Source organism: Equus asinus, chromosome 6 (assembly GCF_041296235.1).
Source record: "Equus asinus isolate D_3611 breed Donkey chromosome 6, EquAss-T2T_v2, whole genome shotgun sequence".
Taxonomy (NCBI): Eukaryota; Metazoa; Chordata; class Mammalia; order Perissodactyla; family Equidae; genus Equus; species Equus asinus.
The window spans coordinates 82,984,584-83,002,247 of NC_091795.1; the positions used below are offsets into that span (position 1 = coordinate 82,984,584).

General features: G+C 39.8%; 1 protein-coding gene across 3 annotated transcripts in view; it reads right to left on the reverse strand.

Annotated features, from left to right (window-relative positions):
- Nucleotides 1-16,743, reverse strand: part of UBXN2A (UBX domain protein 2A) — a 41,836-nt gene extending 25,093 nt beyond the window's left edge. The window contains exons 1-2 of one of the 3 annotated variants that reach the window (XM_044772011.2): nucleotides 16,361-16,743; nucleotides 1,761-1,815 (exon numbers count right to left, since the gene is read on the reverse strand). In XM_044772011.2, coding sequence (XP_044627946.1) covers nucleotides 1,761-1,801 — 41 coding nt within the window. In that variant the 5' untranslated portion in view covers nucleotides 1,802-1,815; nucleotides 16,361-16,743. Of the gene's footprint in view, nucleotides 1-1,760; nucleotides 1,816-15,031; nucleotides 15,337-15,434; nucleotides 15,586-16,360 lie in introns of those variants that run through there. The other 2 variants (XM_014866427.3, XM_044772009.2) reach the window with 2 other exon arrangements.
- Nucleotides 16,744-17,664: the final 921 nt, after the last annotated feature.

Consider the following 17,664-nt stretch of genomic DNA (forward strand, 5'->3'; position numbering starts at 1 on the left):
TAACACATCCAGAACAGGCAAATCTATAGAGACAGAGAGTGTATTAGTGGTTGTCAAGGGCAGGGCATAGGAGAATGGGGTATAACTGACGACGGAGATGGAGCTCCTCTTCGGGTGACGTAAATGTTATAAAATTGACTGTGGTGGTAGTTGCACAACTCTGTGAATGAACTTTTTAAAAAGCACTGAATTGTATACTTCAAATGGATGAATTATTTGGTTTGTGAATTATGTCTCAATAAAACTGTTTTAAGTCCTAAGTTAATTTTACTCTTTTAAATCAGTCATTCAATTTATTTCTGTGTAGAAAAGAGTTAATACAGCAGGCTTGACAGCTATCCTTTGAAAGGCCTGCTTCTTTTCCACATGGAAGTCTGGAATTTTAGTACGTGACCAGCCCCCAATAAAAATCCTAGTTCATTTCCAACAATCTTCCCAGGTAGGCAACATTTCACACATGCTGTCCTAACCTATAGCTGGGGGAATTAAGCGCGCCCTGGGTGACTCCACTGGGCGAGGACTCTTAGAAGCTCGGGCCTGGTTCCCTTGGCCTTCACCTCATGTGCTCTTTCTCTTTGCTGATTTTGCTTTATCCTTCCATTGTAATAAATCATAGTCATCAGTACGACTATACGCTGAGTTCTATGCATCCTCTCAGCAAATCATCAAACCTGGGAGTGGTTTTAGAGGCCCCTGACACAATCTCACAATTATACAGTCATCAAATTATTATATACGAGAAATGCTCCAATGGAAAAATAAATAATATTTATTTGGTATACAAGTGTTTATAAAGTATTTGCAAGTATGAAATAAATACTTGTCTATCTCCTTAAATTCCTGAAAGAAATTTACCTGTTTTTTTTTAAAGGTTGGCACCTGAGCTAACATCTGTTGCCAATATTCTTTTTCTTCTTCGTCTTCTTCTCCCTAAAGCCCCCCAGTACATAGTTGTATATTCTAGTTGTGAGTGCCTCTGGTTGTGCCATGTGGGACACTGCCTCCGCATGGCCTGATGAGCGATGCTAGGTCCACATCCAGGATCCAAACCGACAAAACCCCGGGCTGCAGACGCAGACCACGCAAACCAAACCACTCAGCCACGGGGCCCGCCCCCCTCCTCAAGTATTTTAAAGAAAGAGCATAATACAGAAATAAATATTTCATCTCAAGTAAGTGAGAATAAAGTATCCTACACTGATAAGAACCACAGACTTTGCATCTACCATTTACTGAGTGCCTGCTATCTGCCAACACTCAGCTGAGTGCTTTATGTCGGCTACTTAATTCTCACAAAAACCTTTCAGGTACACATGTATATTCCCATTTTATAGATGAGCTATAGAAGCTCAAAGAATCTACCTAAGTTGCTCAAAGGCAGAGAGGTAGTAGAAGACAGAGACGGGATTCCTTTAAATGACGTTAAGGCCATTATATTTCCACTATGACTCCAAGACAGCACAACACAAGAGGCTAACGAAGTAAAAAATTACTTGAATTTCTCACTTAAATAACAGAAGTAATACGCAGAGAAATTAAACAGTTTTTAAAATTAATAACAAAAAGATTTAGTAACTTCACTAAAATGCATTCAATGCAGCTATGGTAAAAAATTTACTTTAAAATATATTACTATTAAGTATTTAACTGAGATAATCATAATGAAAAATTATATCAGTCAGTTAAGTGCAGTAAAAATAGAGAAAAATACTAACAAAAGGATTAATGACAAAGAAAATTCATAGCTTGAATTAACTTACCATTCTTCTTTTACACTTTCAAGATTATCTACTTCTTTCATTCTTTTTTGCCTTACTGTAAAAGTAAAAAGAAACAAAAGTTAAAGTTCTCAATTTAGTATTTTAAATAAATTCATTCCTATATATGCATTGATAGTCTCTAATGTAAGTTATTATGCAGCCCCAAAGTAGCACTAAAAGGGTCTTAAGAACAAGTGACCAAACTCAAAGCTGTCACTTGCATCTATGAAGTAAAGCAACAATAAAAACTAAATTTTGTAGTCTGAGAATCTTCTGACAAAAGAAAGACTTCTTAAAAATTAAGATAAAAAAATTATACCCCCTGGTTTAACAGCAGCCAAAAGTAAATAAAACATTTCACTTAATCTCCGACAGGTAACAAAATATCAAATCAATACAAACTCATCCTTACAATTCCTTGGGAAAGCAAACTGACAAGACACATTTACATGTCATAGAAATATTCATGTGTTTTGACCCTGATTTCCCACATTTCTGGGAATTTAAAAGAACAAAAAAATTAGTTATATACACAAAATTTGTCCACCACAGCTGTTACTTGTTAGGAAAAACTGACAGCAAAGTAAATGCCCAACTGTCATGGTATAGCTGCTTGATGGGATAATACGTATCCCTTAAAAATAATCAGGAAGCGGGGAGCGGTAGGGTGAAAGGGGTAAAGGGGCACATATGTATGGCGATAGATAAAAACTAGACTACTGGTGATGAGCACAAAGTAGTCTATACAGAAACTGAACTATAATAATGTACACTTGAAACTTACAGAATGTTTTAAGCCAGTATGACCTCAATTGAAAAGTAATAATAATAATGAAGCAATTTATGTAGCCAAATGGAAAAAGATATCACATAAGTGAAAAAAAAAGGGAAACAAAAATCATTTATATATTAGGAATGCAATTGAATGCATATGAAAAAATGGAAGGAGAATCAAAAGTGAAAATAGTTATTCCTGGGGGTAATAAAACGATGGATTATTTTCTCTCTTTCCTAAACTTTCTAAAATACTGTTCTGCCGTTGTAACAAAAATATTTTAAGAAATAAGCAAACAAATCAAATAAATAGTTTAAAACAGTCCAAGCTCTCTGTCTACTGAGAGGTCCTACAAGCAATGACATACTAGAAACAATAAGCAAACCAAGAGCCCAGATCTTGGTTTCTAAATGCCATTTTCCAAAAAAAATGGAATCATCCGCCTTAGAGGAAAGGCTGATTGCAGGGCTGGGGTAGAGAAAGAACAAATGAGCCTGGAGCACCTTGTTGCTCCAGAAAGTAAGAAGGTGCTCAAAGAATGATGAAGACGTATCAAAAGGACACTGAAGTCATACCGAAGGGGTGGATGCTGGGCAAATCTGGGAAATGGAACACCAAAAGAACAACGATACTAATGGAACATAACTCATTAAATAAAACAAAAAACCCACGAGTCCATACTATTTGATTAAAAAAATCAGGAAAAGATGGACTTTTAAATAAACTTAACTTTTAAATAAACTTAACAGTGGAGCTACCGTAACCAAGATAAATTCCAATATATCCAAGATTTAAAGCTTAAAAATTAAACTTGAAGGTGACGTCAGTGAAATGACAGAATAGGTATCTCCAAGCTCCTGTCCCCACAGAAATATTGAAAAACAAGCAGAAACTGTTAGAACCAATTTAGTCAGAACTCTGGAAAGTAGTTAAAAGGTTTACAGCAACAAGCAATACTGAATAAGAAAAATGCAACTTAAAAACAGCAGGCAAAATAAACCAACCAATTCCATTTCTCATCTATCAGATTGGTAAAAATTCACAAGTCTTGCAACACATTTTGCTGCTGAGAGTATGGGGAAACAGCCTCATACATTTTTGAAGGGAATGCAAAATGGCATAATTCCTAGGCAGGGGAATTTGGCAACACCGAGCCAAAACTACATACGCATGTGACAAAGACTCTCTCCTTGACCAAACTTTAGTCAGCCTTCTCTATCTTCTCAAAGAGGCCTGACACTGGGCTTCCATCTCCATCCTTGTAGAGCCCAATCTTAGCAAAAATCCTGTTAAGTTTAGCCAGAATCCCCCACGACCCCCAGGTGACATCTGATCCCCTTGGCCTGCCTTCAGAGAGAATCCTGTTAGGTTAGTTTAGCAAGAATCCCCCCTTACCCTTTAAGCTTCCTCTTTGTCATTTTCCACCCACTGACCCCCACCTTGCTCTCTGGCTATCAACTCCCACTTGTCCACGTTACATCCAGAATTGAGCCCTGGTCCACACTGAGGTCTCCTTCCCCATACAGCAATAGTTCCAGAGCAGAAGCTGTTTTTACCACTTTAATTACTGTCCAGCCTTGTTTTTTCTTTGACACATGTACCCCGAAATCCCACATCTAAAAATTGATCCCAGGGGCCAGCCCAGTGGCATAGCAGTTAAGTTTGCACGTTCCACTTTGTGGCCTGGGGTTCGCCGGATCAGATCTCGGGTGCGGACATGGCACAGCTGGTCAGGCCATGCTGTGGCAGGTGTCGCACATATAAAGTAGAGGAAGATGGGCATGGACGTTAGCTCAGGGCCAGTCTTCCTCAGCAAAAAGAGGACTGGCAGCAGATGTTAGCTCAGGGCCTTCCTCAAGTCATCTTCTTCTTCAAAAAAATCTATCCCAATGATACTTTAATAAAAATATAAAAAGGTGAACACATAAGATTATTCACTGCAGTACTATTTACAGCATTCATGGTAATAGCAAAAGCCTGCAGAAAAACCCAAATGTCCATCACTAAGGAACTTGTTGAATAAACTATGGTAAATCCACACAGTGGGGATGCAGCAGTAAAAACAATTGTAATGGCTGCAGAGTGATCAATAGGATATACTGTTTAGTGAAAAAAGCAAGATGGAGAAAAATATGTATAATACACACTGTTTAAGAAAGAGGTGGGGGCTGGCTCTGTGGCCGAGTGGTTAAGTCCGCGCGCTCTACTTCGGCGGCCCAGGGTTTTGCGGTTTGAATCCTGGGCACGGACATGGCACCACTCCTCAGGCCACGTTGAGGTAGCATCCCACGTGCCACAACTAGAAGGACCCACAATTAAGAATATACAACTATGTGCTGGGGGGGATTTGGGGAGAAAAAGCAGGAAAAAAAAAAAAAGACTGGCAACAGTTGTTAGCTCAGGTGGCAATCTTTAAAAAAAAAAAAAAAGAAAGAGGTGGACACAAAAATATATATATATATATTTGTTTTTACTAGGAAAATAAGCACCCCCCCAACCACCCCCTGCCAAATACGGTTTCCTATATGCTGGGAGAGAGAGGACAAGGTGGAGGGGGCAAGGATAGGAGTCGGATTTCTCCAAATATATCTTGTTTTTTAGATCAACTTTGGAACCATGTAAATATTTTACACACTTATAAAAAGAAATCCCTAAAATCTGAAAGTAAAAATGAAACAAATTAACTGAATTGACTATCAAGTTGGAGGCAAAACCACACAGAGAGGAATTATTTCAAGTAACTTTAAAACATAGTAATTTTAGTGTATATCCAGTGGGATGAACCCTAAGGGGAAAAATACAGCTTCTAGTAATCATATTCCTAGCAATAATATATTAATGTTGTTTTTATGAAACTATGGTATAAAGATAAAGCAGTGAATCTTAACCAGGAGGCAACCGTACCCCTCAGAGGATATTTGGCAATGCCTGGAGGCATTTTTGGTTGTCACAACTAGGGGGTGCGTGCTCCTGGTATCTAGTAGCAGAGGACAGGGATGCTGCTGAACATCCTACAATGCACAGGACAGCCCCCACAAGAAAGAATTATTTTGCCCAAAATGTCAATAGTGCTGAAGTTGAGAAACCCTAAGACAAAGCAAAGAAGTAATCATGATCTCTTGCTAAAAAACCACTATTTTTTCAGGGTAAGAGTCAAGAGATAGAAATATAAAAATCAAAGAAGTCAAGTAAAAATTCTACAATCCTAAATTTTAAATATCAGTATGAACGCATGCTGAGTTTCCTTTTAAGAAAATACATACTAGTTCTGTCCAGTGAAAAAGCCAAAAAGCAGCAAGCAATCCAATAAAAATGAACACACCCAGTGCCCAGATCTGTGGTCTCCAAATACCACTTCCCACCAACAGGAATCAGTTTCTTGGAGAAATGGCTACCCCCAGGTCTGGGGCAGGAAACGTCTATTTTGTGCCTTGGATCGACATCTTGGATTAGTGTCAAAAGGATTCAGAAGTCAATTCGAAGAGGCTACTACTGGCCAAAGATGGGACTGAAACACATCAAACACAAGTTCATACTGATACTCATTAAAACAAACAAACTCACTGGTCATCTTTCTAGAATACCAGCGTACCAACTCATTATTTTAAAAATCAGCAAAATAAGGGAAAGAATCATTACTCATCCTGCCATTCCTGTATGAACTATCTCCGAGTAACCAAAGAGTCAATGAACTAAGTTTCCTTTATGACAGAATTCAGCTAAATGAAGGAGGATGAAAGAATTAGAGTATCCGCAATTCGACCCCTATGGCAAACAGATCTAGGCAATGACATCAATGGCTGCTAACAGGAGAAAAAGAACCCAGACGTAAACAAACACCTCCGTGTGAAAGTTCACACCATCATCTATGAAGAATTCTCTCCAAAAATGTGAATCTGAATCCATCGAAGCCTCCAGATCTAACCTTCAGATTACAGGAAACACAGGGAACAGAGGAACATGATCAGGTGACATCATAGGGATACAATAACAAAATTCAGAACGTGGGAAATTCTTTAGGAGAAATGATCCATTTTTCTTCAACATGTATATTACCAGAGAGAAAAAGAAGTGGAAATACATTTTAAAAAAATATTTAAGAGATATAGCAACTAATTAAAATATATGAACTGTATTTAGATTTTTATTTAAAGAAACTAACTGGAAAAAAGCTATGAAAGAATCAGGAACACCTGAACATTGACAATATCTGATGATACATATGTGGAGCAACTGTTAATTTTAAAGGTGTGACAATGGTATTATAGCTATAATCCTTTTTAAGTACTTGTTTTAGATACTTACTGAAATACCTAGATGAAACACCGTACCTGGAATTTGCTTCAAAATACTCAAGTGGAGTAGGGAGTAGGAGGACTATAATTGAAACCAAAATGGCTATGACTTGATAATTATTGAAGCTGGGTAACGAGTATAGATGGGAGTTCATTATTGTTCACATTTTTGTATATGCTTCAAATTTTTCATAATAAAAATTGGGATAAAAACTATCTTAAAAAATATATACATGTAGAGTTCTATAATGCCATTTCATTAGTTTCTTAAAAGGCAGTACTTCTGCTATCTCTGCGAGAAAATTACTCAATAATCCAAGAATGGCAGTAATTCCAAAGATTTGCATCCTCAGTGAAAAATTATGTGCCTCTTACTCCCCAAATTACAAATCTGAAGTGGCGAAAAGTACTATAAATTCACATTCAAAGTGATGAACATGAGAAGAAGATTTATCAGGTACAGGACAAAGATAAAGTTGTAAAAAAAGACAACTAAAAGGGCTTCGTAAGACACTTGGTTGACCCACAGCTTGAAGGCAACGTGGGCAGAGAAATTTTAGTAGCGCATACACGGATGTGCTATGTGAAGTCAAACACAGACAAGAGTTATGCACTGCCTACTGTACAACTAAAGTTATCAACTGTCAAAATTCAAGTTAGGTAAAATCACGTCTGTTCTATCTAATCTGGAATGTCTGGCTACGTAACTAAGAGGAACACCACCAAACTTATGGAGAGAAAGAAAAAAAAATCAATGGCTTTTTAGTGTTTTAAAATTAAACAAGCTTTAAGAAATACTAGAGGGCAATGCTTTAATAAACCTAAATAAATTAGTTTTAATTCATGACTAGACTTTTAAAAGTCACCCCCAAACCAAATTACAACTTTTTATATGTGCTTAAAACAATACAGTTTTACCCAAAAGAAGACTTAACCAAGCTGGACATTTTCACAAAGCATTAATAATATTTCAACTCTCAGACTATATCAGATAAGAATATGTTTCTTAAATTTTCTCTAGAGAGTATATATACAAAAAGCAAATATTTCTATTTAAAAACGTAAGTTTTAAGCACAGCATTAAATAGAAGGCAGACCTGCTCAGTAATAACCACTGAAGACCCACCAGACTCATCCCAAAGCAATGAGAACCAGAAAATGGACACGAGAAGTAGTCTACTGCTCCCACTTAACAGTCTCCAAAGTATCTGGAGGTGAATTTAATCCGAGCGATTGGGGATCCAACAGAAAAAAATCAAATGGTCTGAATGATCTTAGGTCCTGACTTCCATTCCAGTTTCCTGCTGCTAATGGAGCTCAGCCCATAGCCACAGCCAGTTTGCCTGGACCACTAATTCCCACTTAGCCTCTGTTTTGCTAGGAATTAAAGTAGGATAGTGAAGTCTGCTCTGTAAAATATTCTATCTTGAAAATTGTCTTAAATACCCCTATTGTTTTCATTATGAATTGAATACACACTGATAGGGAATTTATTTCTTAGCTTTTTCATGAGAAAATTGTGAGCAATTCTGAAACACAAGAGGAAACTGAAAGGAAGGAAAAAGGAGGAAACGCAATGAGGCAGAGAAGTGAGTACTGAACATAAGCAGGGGATAGCACCTTCAACGGCATCTCCAACAATAACTTCAGACTCTACCTTTCAGCTGGAGGGTAAGGTAGGATCACTAAGCCACACCATCCAAGAGGATGGCATCCAACAATCAAGGCAAATTGGATGTCTCTATTGTCTCAAGTAGGTATTTTGTATTTCCAAAGATTTCTTATTCCGTCCTCTACTACTCTTCAAAATTATTCCCTAGACTTAAAAATGAAATATAAGGCACTGGACTAGGCATTAGATTTACAAAGTAATAAATCATATAAGTGGAAAGATATTCTTTTATAATATCAAAATTTATAGTATCTTAAATGGATTACATGATTAAACTATATCCTTTAAAAATGCAGCAACTAAAAACGATCACTAGGGGCTGGCCCGGTGGCGCAGTGGTTAAGTGCCCAGGGTTTGCCAATTCAGATCCTGAGTGCAGACATGGCACCACTTGGCAAGCCATGCTGTGGTAGGTGTCCCACATATAAAGTAGAGGAAGATGGACATGGATGTTAGCTCAGGGCCAGTCTTCCTCAGCAAAAGGAGGACGATTGGCAGTAGATGTTAGCTCAGGGCTAATCTTCCTCACCAAAAAAAAAAAAAAAAAGATTGTTAAATATAAGACACAACATTGTCAATGTTCTTTTGAGTTTGCAAGTGCTTATTATATTTATTAGATAAATATAATCACCCTACTTCTGGACCAAGGATGAACCTAAGGTCCAAAGGGGGAAAAATAGTGTATATTTTCACTTATTGTAGCGAAAAAACTGAGGTAAAACCTTTAAAAGGATGTGAGAAGGTAAAGGGGTAAGCATAAGAAGCTAAAACCCTTCTCAATCTGCTAGCAATACAAAAGGCAATGCTCAAAATTAGTAACTCAAAATATATACATTGTTTAGAAATATGGCTGTAAATAACAGAAGAAACAGTTGGAGTTCAAAGAAGTTGTACCTGGGAGGGAGTAGGAGCATTTTTAGTCTTATGTCTTCTAACACTATCTGCCTTTTAAACTACGTGTACACATTATTTTGATTAAAAAATTTAAGAACCAGATAACAAATTAAAAATATATTCAGAACCAGAATCTCATATTCACTAGTGTTTTCTCCTAAGACTTCGTCCTTCAAATCTTGTATTTCTAAAACTATTTAATCGCTTCCCTTTAAAAATCATTTCCTTCTCAAACATATACAAAAGAACAGAGAAAAATATAAACACCCATCCCAACCATTCAGATTTCAGAAAAGTTTACATTTTGACTTACTTGCTTCTTTTTTATTTATTTAAGAAATAAAGCATTATAGATATAACCAAATACTATTTCCTTTAAAAATATTTATTGGGGCTGGCCCCATGGCCAACTGGTTAAGTTTGTATGCTCCGCTTTAGCAGCCCAGGGTTCCCCAGTTCGGATCCTGGGTGCAGACCCAGCACCACTCATCAAGCCATGCTGAGGCGATGTCCACACAGAAGAACTAGGAGGACCTCCAATTAGGATATACGACTATGTACTGGGGGGCTTTGGGGAGAAAAAAATTAAAAAAAAAATAAAAATAAAAAATACTCATTAAGTGGTAGGTCTTAAATATGTGCATCTTATTGCATATTAATTATACCTAAAGTTGTTAAAAATATTAAAAATTTATATTTGTTCAGCATCTATACTATAGACCAGGTATGATTCCAGGTGCTTGGGAATCATACCTGGTCAACAAAATAGACAAGGATCCCAGCTCTGTGCACACTACATTCTGGGAGTGTTGTATGCTTTTCACTTGACAGTTTCTACTGCTCTAAAATAATCCTTTAGTTTGGATATGATCCTTATTGTCTCCTAAACATATCATGTTCATTCCACTTCTTTGTTCACAATGCAACCATCCTTCTAGGCATTCAAATCCTAATAATCCTTCAAGTCCCAGTTCAAGATCCACTTCCACCATAAAGATGAAATAGTAAATCCTTATTAGTATTCTTCCCCTAAAGCATTTAGATTTTTGGCATTTAAATCATATGTCTGATATTGTTTATTATTGTTTCTTTTGTGTCTTTTAGCTCTCTCTACTGGATCCAAGATCCCTGAGGACAGGTACCATGACTTACACATTTCCTGTTTCTTTCACAGTGTCAAGCAAGTGCAAAGCAAAGAGTAGCCATCCTTAAAGTATCTCACTATGTTTCCATTTAATAGGTTATGGTCTATAGTAAATTACTAATATTATTCATCATTTCATTGTTATAAGTTACTGATAAACTGTTTTTACTTGTTTTATGACAGCAAAAGAGAATGGAGAACAGATCTTGGATTCAAAGAGATTTATGCTGGAATACTGGCTATACCATTTTCGAGCTAGGTGACATACATGTTATTTAACTTCTCTAAGTCCCAGTTATCTAAACTGTAACATGGAGATAAGGATCCTCCTCACAAGGTGTTCTGAAGACTAAAGGAGGCACTGAGAATACAATAATGTTATGCTCCTTTCTCTTTTACCATCCCTCCACCAGAACCTCTGTTAGAAGGACTGCTAAGAAACATCTTCAGATGTAGTCTTAAAGTTTTAATTTTCACATGGCTATGAAATTTTACTTCTGATTTCACTAATTAAACTTTTAAAGCTTAGGGGCCGGCCCAGGGGCACAGCGGTTAGGTGTGCATGTTCCGATTTGGCGGCCCAGGGTTCGCTGGTTTGGATCCCAGGTGCCGGCATGGCACCGCTTGGCGAGCCATGCTGTGGTAGGCATCCCACACGTAAGGTGGAGGAAGATGGGCAAGGATGTTGGCTCGGGGCCAGTCTTCCTCAGAAAAAAGAGGAGGATTGGCAGCAGTTAGCTCAGAGCTAATCTTCCTCAAAAAAGAAAAAAAATTAAAAAAAAAAAAACTTTTAAAACTTAAAACTTACTGCACCTCCCACCACGGTGTGCAAGGCAATGATTTAGAACTAATGATAGAGGAGTCAGTTGGACAGTCTCTATTATCAGGAGTTTATAGACGAACAAGGAAAAAATATACTGAATTACTAATTGCAAACATAGCACAGACTTATGAAGTAAAAATTGCTTCTAACATGGACACAGAGTCACCATTATTTTAGGTATTTCCTATCATAAATTAGTAATATGTAAATGAACCATGTAAAATCTGTATCAATTTTGTGAGCTTCTAAAACCATTAGTCATGTGACACGAATGACTGTTAAGTCACATACTTTTCTGTTAAGCCATGTGACAAATAGCTAAATTACCAGCACGAAGCTGGGCATCAGAATGGACAGATGAACAGAATTTTCTTCATTTTTCTTCAGTTTACTTCCAATTAGTACAACTACCATCTTACATTTCTATTGAATATCACAGTTTACCAAACACCTTCCCAATTATTACCCCACCTACTCCCAAGTGCAGCGATAAAATCAGTCAGGAGACGGAGTAGACTGAGCTTTTGGGAACATATCCACTACAAGGAAAATCCAGTCAAAATAGAAATGCAAGAAATGTAGTCTTTTTAATGTATATATTAGAATTTGAATAGAAAAAATTTGCATATTACCGATTATACTTATTTTAATAAACATACTACAGGCTACTTTTTTTTAAGATTATGGATTTATATCAAGACATTCTATCACTGGGCATACTATCTTTATGTTGAAGCTTAAGTTTCTCTTTAAGGATAAAGTCATTCCTGGCATTAAACAGAAGGGAAAGAAACCAATGACTCACATTTCCACTAGAAGTTTCTTTCACTTAGTACTTCTGTGGAATGGGATTAGGCCTCCAAGAGCAAACTATGATAGGATCAGAGTCGAACACTTTAAAAGATAGAAAGTTTCAGCTTATCTTAGCTGTAATCACAGTTTAAAGAAAATACAGGGGTCAGCCCCATGGCCATGGCCAAGCGGTTAAGTTCATGCACTCCGCTTTGGCAGCCCAGGGTTTTGCCGGCTTGGATCCTGGGCACGGACATGGCACAGCTCATCAGGCCATGCTGAGGCAGCATCCCACATAGCACAGCCAGAAGGACCTACAACTAGAATGTACAACTATGTACTGGGGGGCTTTGGGGAGGAGGAGAAAAAAAAAAGAAAAGAAAATACATTTTTGTCTTCTAAAAAAATTGTTGGGGCTGGCCCGGTGGCATAGTGGTTAAGTTTGCACACTCTGCTCCTGTGGCACAGAGTTCACAGGTTCAAATCCCAGGTGCGGACCTAGCACTGCTTTTCAAGCCATGCTGTGGCAGCATCCCACATAAAATAAAAGAGAAAGATTGGCGAAGATGTTAGCTCTGGGCCAATCTTCCTCACACACACACACACACAAACTGTTAATGGAGGAGTTCTATGTGAAAAAGGACCAAAGTGAGAGAGACAAAAGTAAATGAGACAATCCTAGGGGAAAGGTGAAACAGCAGGAGACTGTGAAGGTCAGCCATCCTTGAAGATTTGCCACATTCTCATTCCAGGGCTCCATACTGAAATGTTATCTACCTTGCAAAACCCATCTCAAATACCATCTCCTTTAGAAACTCTTACAGGATTGCTCCAAAAGATGTGAATACAGAATTACTAACACAGTAAGAAGAGATTAGCTATGCATCTTTAGAGCCTGCCACAACTCTAGTGCCAACTAGGATCTCTAGGCGGTTTCCTCACATCCTGTCCAGTTTCTACACAGGAGTCAGAGTGATCTTTTTTTATTTTTTATTGCAGTAACATTGAATTATAACATTGTATAACTTTCAGGTGTACATCGTGATACATTTTGAATTCTGTGTAGATTACATTATGTTCACCACCCAAAGACTAATCACAGTCCATCAGCACAGTGTGCCTAATCACCCCTTCTGTCCTCCCCTCCCCGCTGGTAACCACCACTCCAACCTCTGTTGCTATGTGTTTGTTTGTTGTCGTTTTTATCTTCTACTCATGAGTGAGATCATATGGTATTTGACTTTCTCCCTCTGACTTATTTCACTTAGCATAATAGGGTGATCCTTTTGATCAAGATACAAATTTGATTATGGGACTTCCCTGCTTAAAACCCTTCAATGACCTCCCATTGCTCTTCAAACAAGGTCTAAATCCTTTGGATATTGTAGAGGAGTGCACTGTACTGTTCTCACACAAATTTAAGGGATTTGAAAATTTCTCTACAAAAGTTTAAAAAAAGAAAAAAAAAAAAAGCTGGTTCCAAATCCTTAACCTTGTTTAAAAGGCCCCGCATCATCTCTCTGGCCCTAACCAAGACCCCTTTAGCTTTCTATACTCAATCCAACTGCTTTGACCTTTCAGTTCCCAAAATCTTCCCTAACCTCTGTGGAATCTACTTTCCTAGGAAAACCTTAACTGATTCCCCCAGCTGAGATAAATCCTCCCGTCATAACAATCTCCTTTCTCCCTTTTTAGCTTCCATCTAGGTTTATTGGCAATTACTTGTGTGATTGTTTAATACGTTTCCCCCAACGATGATGCAAAATCCTTAAAGGCAAAATCCATAATGGTCACCATCATATCATTAGCATACAGTAGGTACTAAGAAATTTGAATGATAAATTATTAATATTAAATATTAAGTAATTAAAGGATGCACGTATTTACTATAGTGCAGGGTTAAGAGTCAGTGCTCAATAGGTGGTAGTTTCTGTTAATACTGTATTCTGCTTGGTATCATTGTTATTTGTGTGCTTAATTACTCCCTCCATCCTGCGCACAATTCTTATTTTTGGTTTGCACCAGAGCCTAGCACTAACTTTAGTGTTAAACATAAGTGCTCAATATTCTGGAATTTAATTGCCTTTCAAATCAATGCGACTTTCAGCATATTTAGAAGACACATCAACTTTTAAAGAGTTTTTCCCGTTAAAACTAAAGCATAATTTTAAAACTTGTATGCACTCTAAAAACACACCTGAGCCATGACTATGAATAAGGAAGCTCATTTTCACGTAGTTTATACAGTCTGTCACACTTCACAGTTCCACGATGACATCAGTACAGACTGTCAGCTTCCTATCTTTATTTTCAGTGATCTCAAATTACGTACGAAGGAATCAACGCTGGACGCCACACTAATGTGTATTATTGCTGACAAGTAACAAACGGCGAGTAAAAACACAGACACGGAGAAAAAAGAAATTAAATATGAAAACAGAGAACATCAAACCTACAGAACCAAAGTGAGCAGTGGGAGACCGGTGACGAAATTAACTAGGAAATGTCCACCCAAACCAGACACGCTCTGTATTTCTGTGCTGCGCTTCTGCAGTGTCGCCTATGGAAATGGGGACGTCTGGAGAGCACGTTAACTCGAAGTTTCCGAGCGCCTCCGAACGAGTAAATCCACCTCTGGGCTTCCACGGCGGCCCCCACGCAGGAAGCGAGCGCAGGCGGCGGGCCGAGCGCTCACGCGGGCAGGGGTCTCGGCCCGGCCGCGCCCTTTCAGGTCGCAGACGCGGGGTCCGACAGCCTCCGGACCCCAGGCTCACCGGGACAAAGACGAGCGCGGCGGCTCGGCAGGCCCCCGCCCAGGCCCGGCGGCGCCCCGGCCCCTCACCCCGCCGAACGCGGCGCGGCCCCAGCAAACTCACCTCCGGGCGCGGCCGCGGGAGGGGGCCGCGCCGCGCTGTCGCCTCGCGGCCTCGTCCTCAATTCGCTCAGGGGCCGCGGGCGCCGGCGCCGCCGCTGACCTGAAGCCCCTCCGCCCGAGAGCACCGCCGACCCCAGACCCTCTCAAGCTCGGCGGCCGCGCCACTGGAACCCCGCTCGCCTCTGTGGGTCACCGCGGCTGGGCGGCGAGCGCGCGCCCACGCCGCCTCTGCGCAGCCCCGGGAGCGCGCGGGGGCGGGGCCGGCCGCCTCGGGCCTCGGCGTCCCAGCGCAAATGGCGGCCGTCTGCCGCCCCGAGCCCGCGTCGAGGCTTGTCGCCTCTGCACGCCGCGCGGAAAAAGCGGGCGCTCCAGTGGGCTCGCCTGGGAGCCCCGCGTCCACTCACCCCTTCAGCTCTGATGGAGTCTGTGGAGAGCTTTCCCTGCATTCCGACAAGGTTGCCCCTTGCCTGAGCCTGTGACTCTGCAAAGCGACAGTTAAAGAAATGCCCCCACACGTTTGTGTTCCTGAAAGGACTTACAGCCAGGAGCCACCCCTCCCCCTGTGACTTAGACGTGACTCACGCATGCCCCTTTGTTCACCGCCGACAGGGTCAGACACAGACCCTCCAATTCCCATGCTGTTTGCTTCGGAAATGATTAGCTGAACTGATGTACTCACTGACCAATCTGGACAAAATACCGGCAACCGTGACTTGACCAAACTTTAGTTAAGCTTCTCTCCTTCCCCCAGGGCCCCAAACTTTGACCCACCCTCAGTCGGAGCGAGCATTCAACTCCTCCACCACCCCAGAAAATAGGCTGACCTCAGTGTAAAATGTTCTCGATCTGCAGCGGGATCGCTGCCACCTCCACCCGTCCATCCCACTTCCCCACACCCACTTCTTTCTAGCCTTTGTTCACTCCTCCCTATAAAAGAAAAGCCCTTTTCTGCCTGACCTTGGAGACAGTTGGAGATCTCGTGGTCATAGAGTTCCACTATAGCAATAGTCGCCCCCTCACCCCCCAGACCCCATTGCAATAGTCTCTTTCCCTCTTCTTGGAATAATCCCTTCCAAAAAAGTCTGTCTTTACCTAAATCCAGGGTTTTTGACAGTTCAGCATTCTCTCTATTGTAATTGTCTTCCTCCCTTATTGCAATAATCCTTTCAAATAATCCACCTCCACACCCGTTGCAATAATCCTTTCAAATAAAGTCTCCATTCGCCTAAATCGGGATTTGCTTTTTAATTGACAGTTTTTACTGCTGGGATTCAAACTGAGATTGGGCCTCACCTACAGACCCCTCCCATCCCCACCCAGGTAAAGATACCTTGTGAGTCTTTTGAACTCCTCTTCTGTTGAGCAATTCTAGGATCCTGTGGTAAATTCAGCTTTCAAACCAGTGCTCCAGAAATCTTGTCTGTTGACGTCGGTGGTAAGGGGTTACTTTGATTCCTTTGGGCAGAGACTTTTCTTCGGCCCTTAGACTCTTTTTTTTCTTTTGTCCCAGCATCATTTGATAAAGAGAAGATTCTTCCCTTGTCAAAAATCAATTGACCATAAATGTATTGGTTTATTTCTGAACTCAAAATTCTATTCATCTATAGACCCATCCTTATGCCAGCACCATAATGTTTGATTACTGTAGTTTTGTGGTAGGTTTTGAAATCAGCAAGTGGGAGTCCTCCAACTTTGTTCTTCTTTTTCAAGATTGTATTGGTTATTCCAGGTCCCTTGCAGTTAGTATCAGCTCTTCCATTTCTGTAAAAAAAACGGCCATTGGGATTTTGACGGGGATTGCGGTGAAGTCTGTATATCAATTTGAGGCGTATTGACAAGAATGTTAATTTTTTTTTTGAAAGATTGGCACCTGAGCTAACGACTGCTGCCCATCTTTTTTTCGCTTTCTCCCCAAATCCCCCCAGTACCTAGTTGTATATTTTAGTTGTGAGTCCTTCTAGTTGTGGCATGTGGGAGGCCGCCTCAACATGGCCTCATGAGCGGTGCCATGTCCGTGCCCAGGATCCAAACCCTGGGCTGCCCAAGTGGAGCATGCGGACTTAACCACTCGGTCACGGGCTGGCTCCCAACATTAAATTTTTCAATCCATGAAGATGGATGTCTTTCCATTTACTTAGGTCTTCTTTAATTTCCTTTAGCAGTGTTTTGTAGTTTTCAGTGTACAAGTCTTGCACCTCCTTGGTTAAATTTATTTCTAAGTATTTTATTCTTTTTGATGCTGTTGTAAAAGGAATTGCTTTCTTAATTTGCTTTTCAGATTTTTCATTATTAATATATAGAAATACCACTGATTTTTGTGTATTGACCTTATATCCAGCATCTTTGCTAAAGTCATTTATTACTTCTAATAGTTGTATGTGTGTTTTTAATAGATTCTGTAGTATTTTGTGCATATAAGGTGACTTCATCTGTGAATAGAGATAGTTTTACTACTTCCTCTCTGATTTGGATGCAGTTTTTTTTCCTCTCTGAATTGCTCTGGCTAGAACTTCTAGTATAATGTGGAATAGAAATGGCAAAAGCTGGCTTCCTTATCTAATCTTAAAAGGAAGGCTTTCAATCTTTAATCGCTGAGTACAATGTTAGTTGCCCTTTGTCATGTTAAAGAAACTC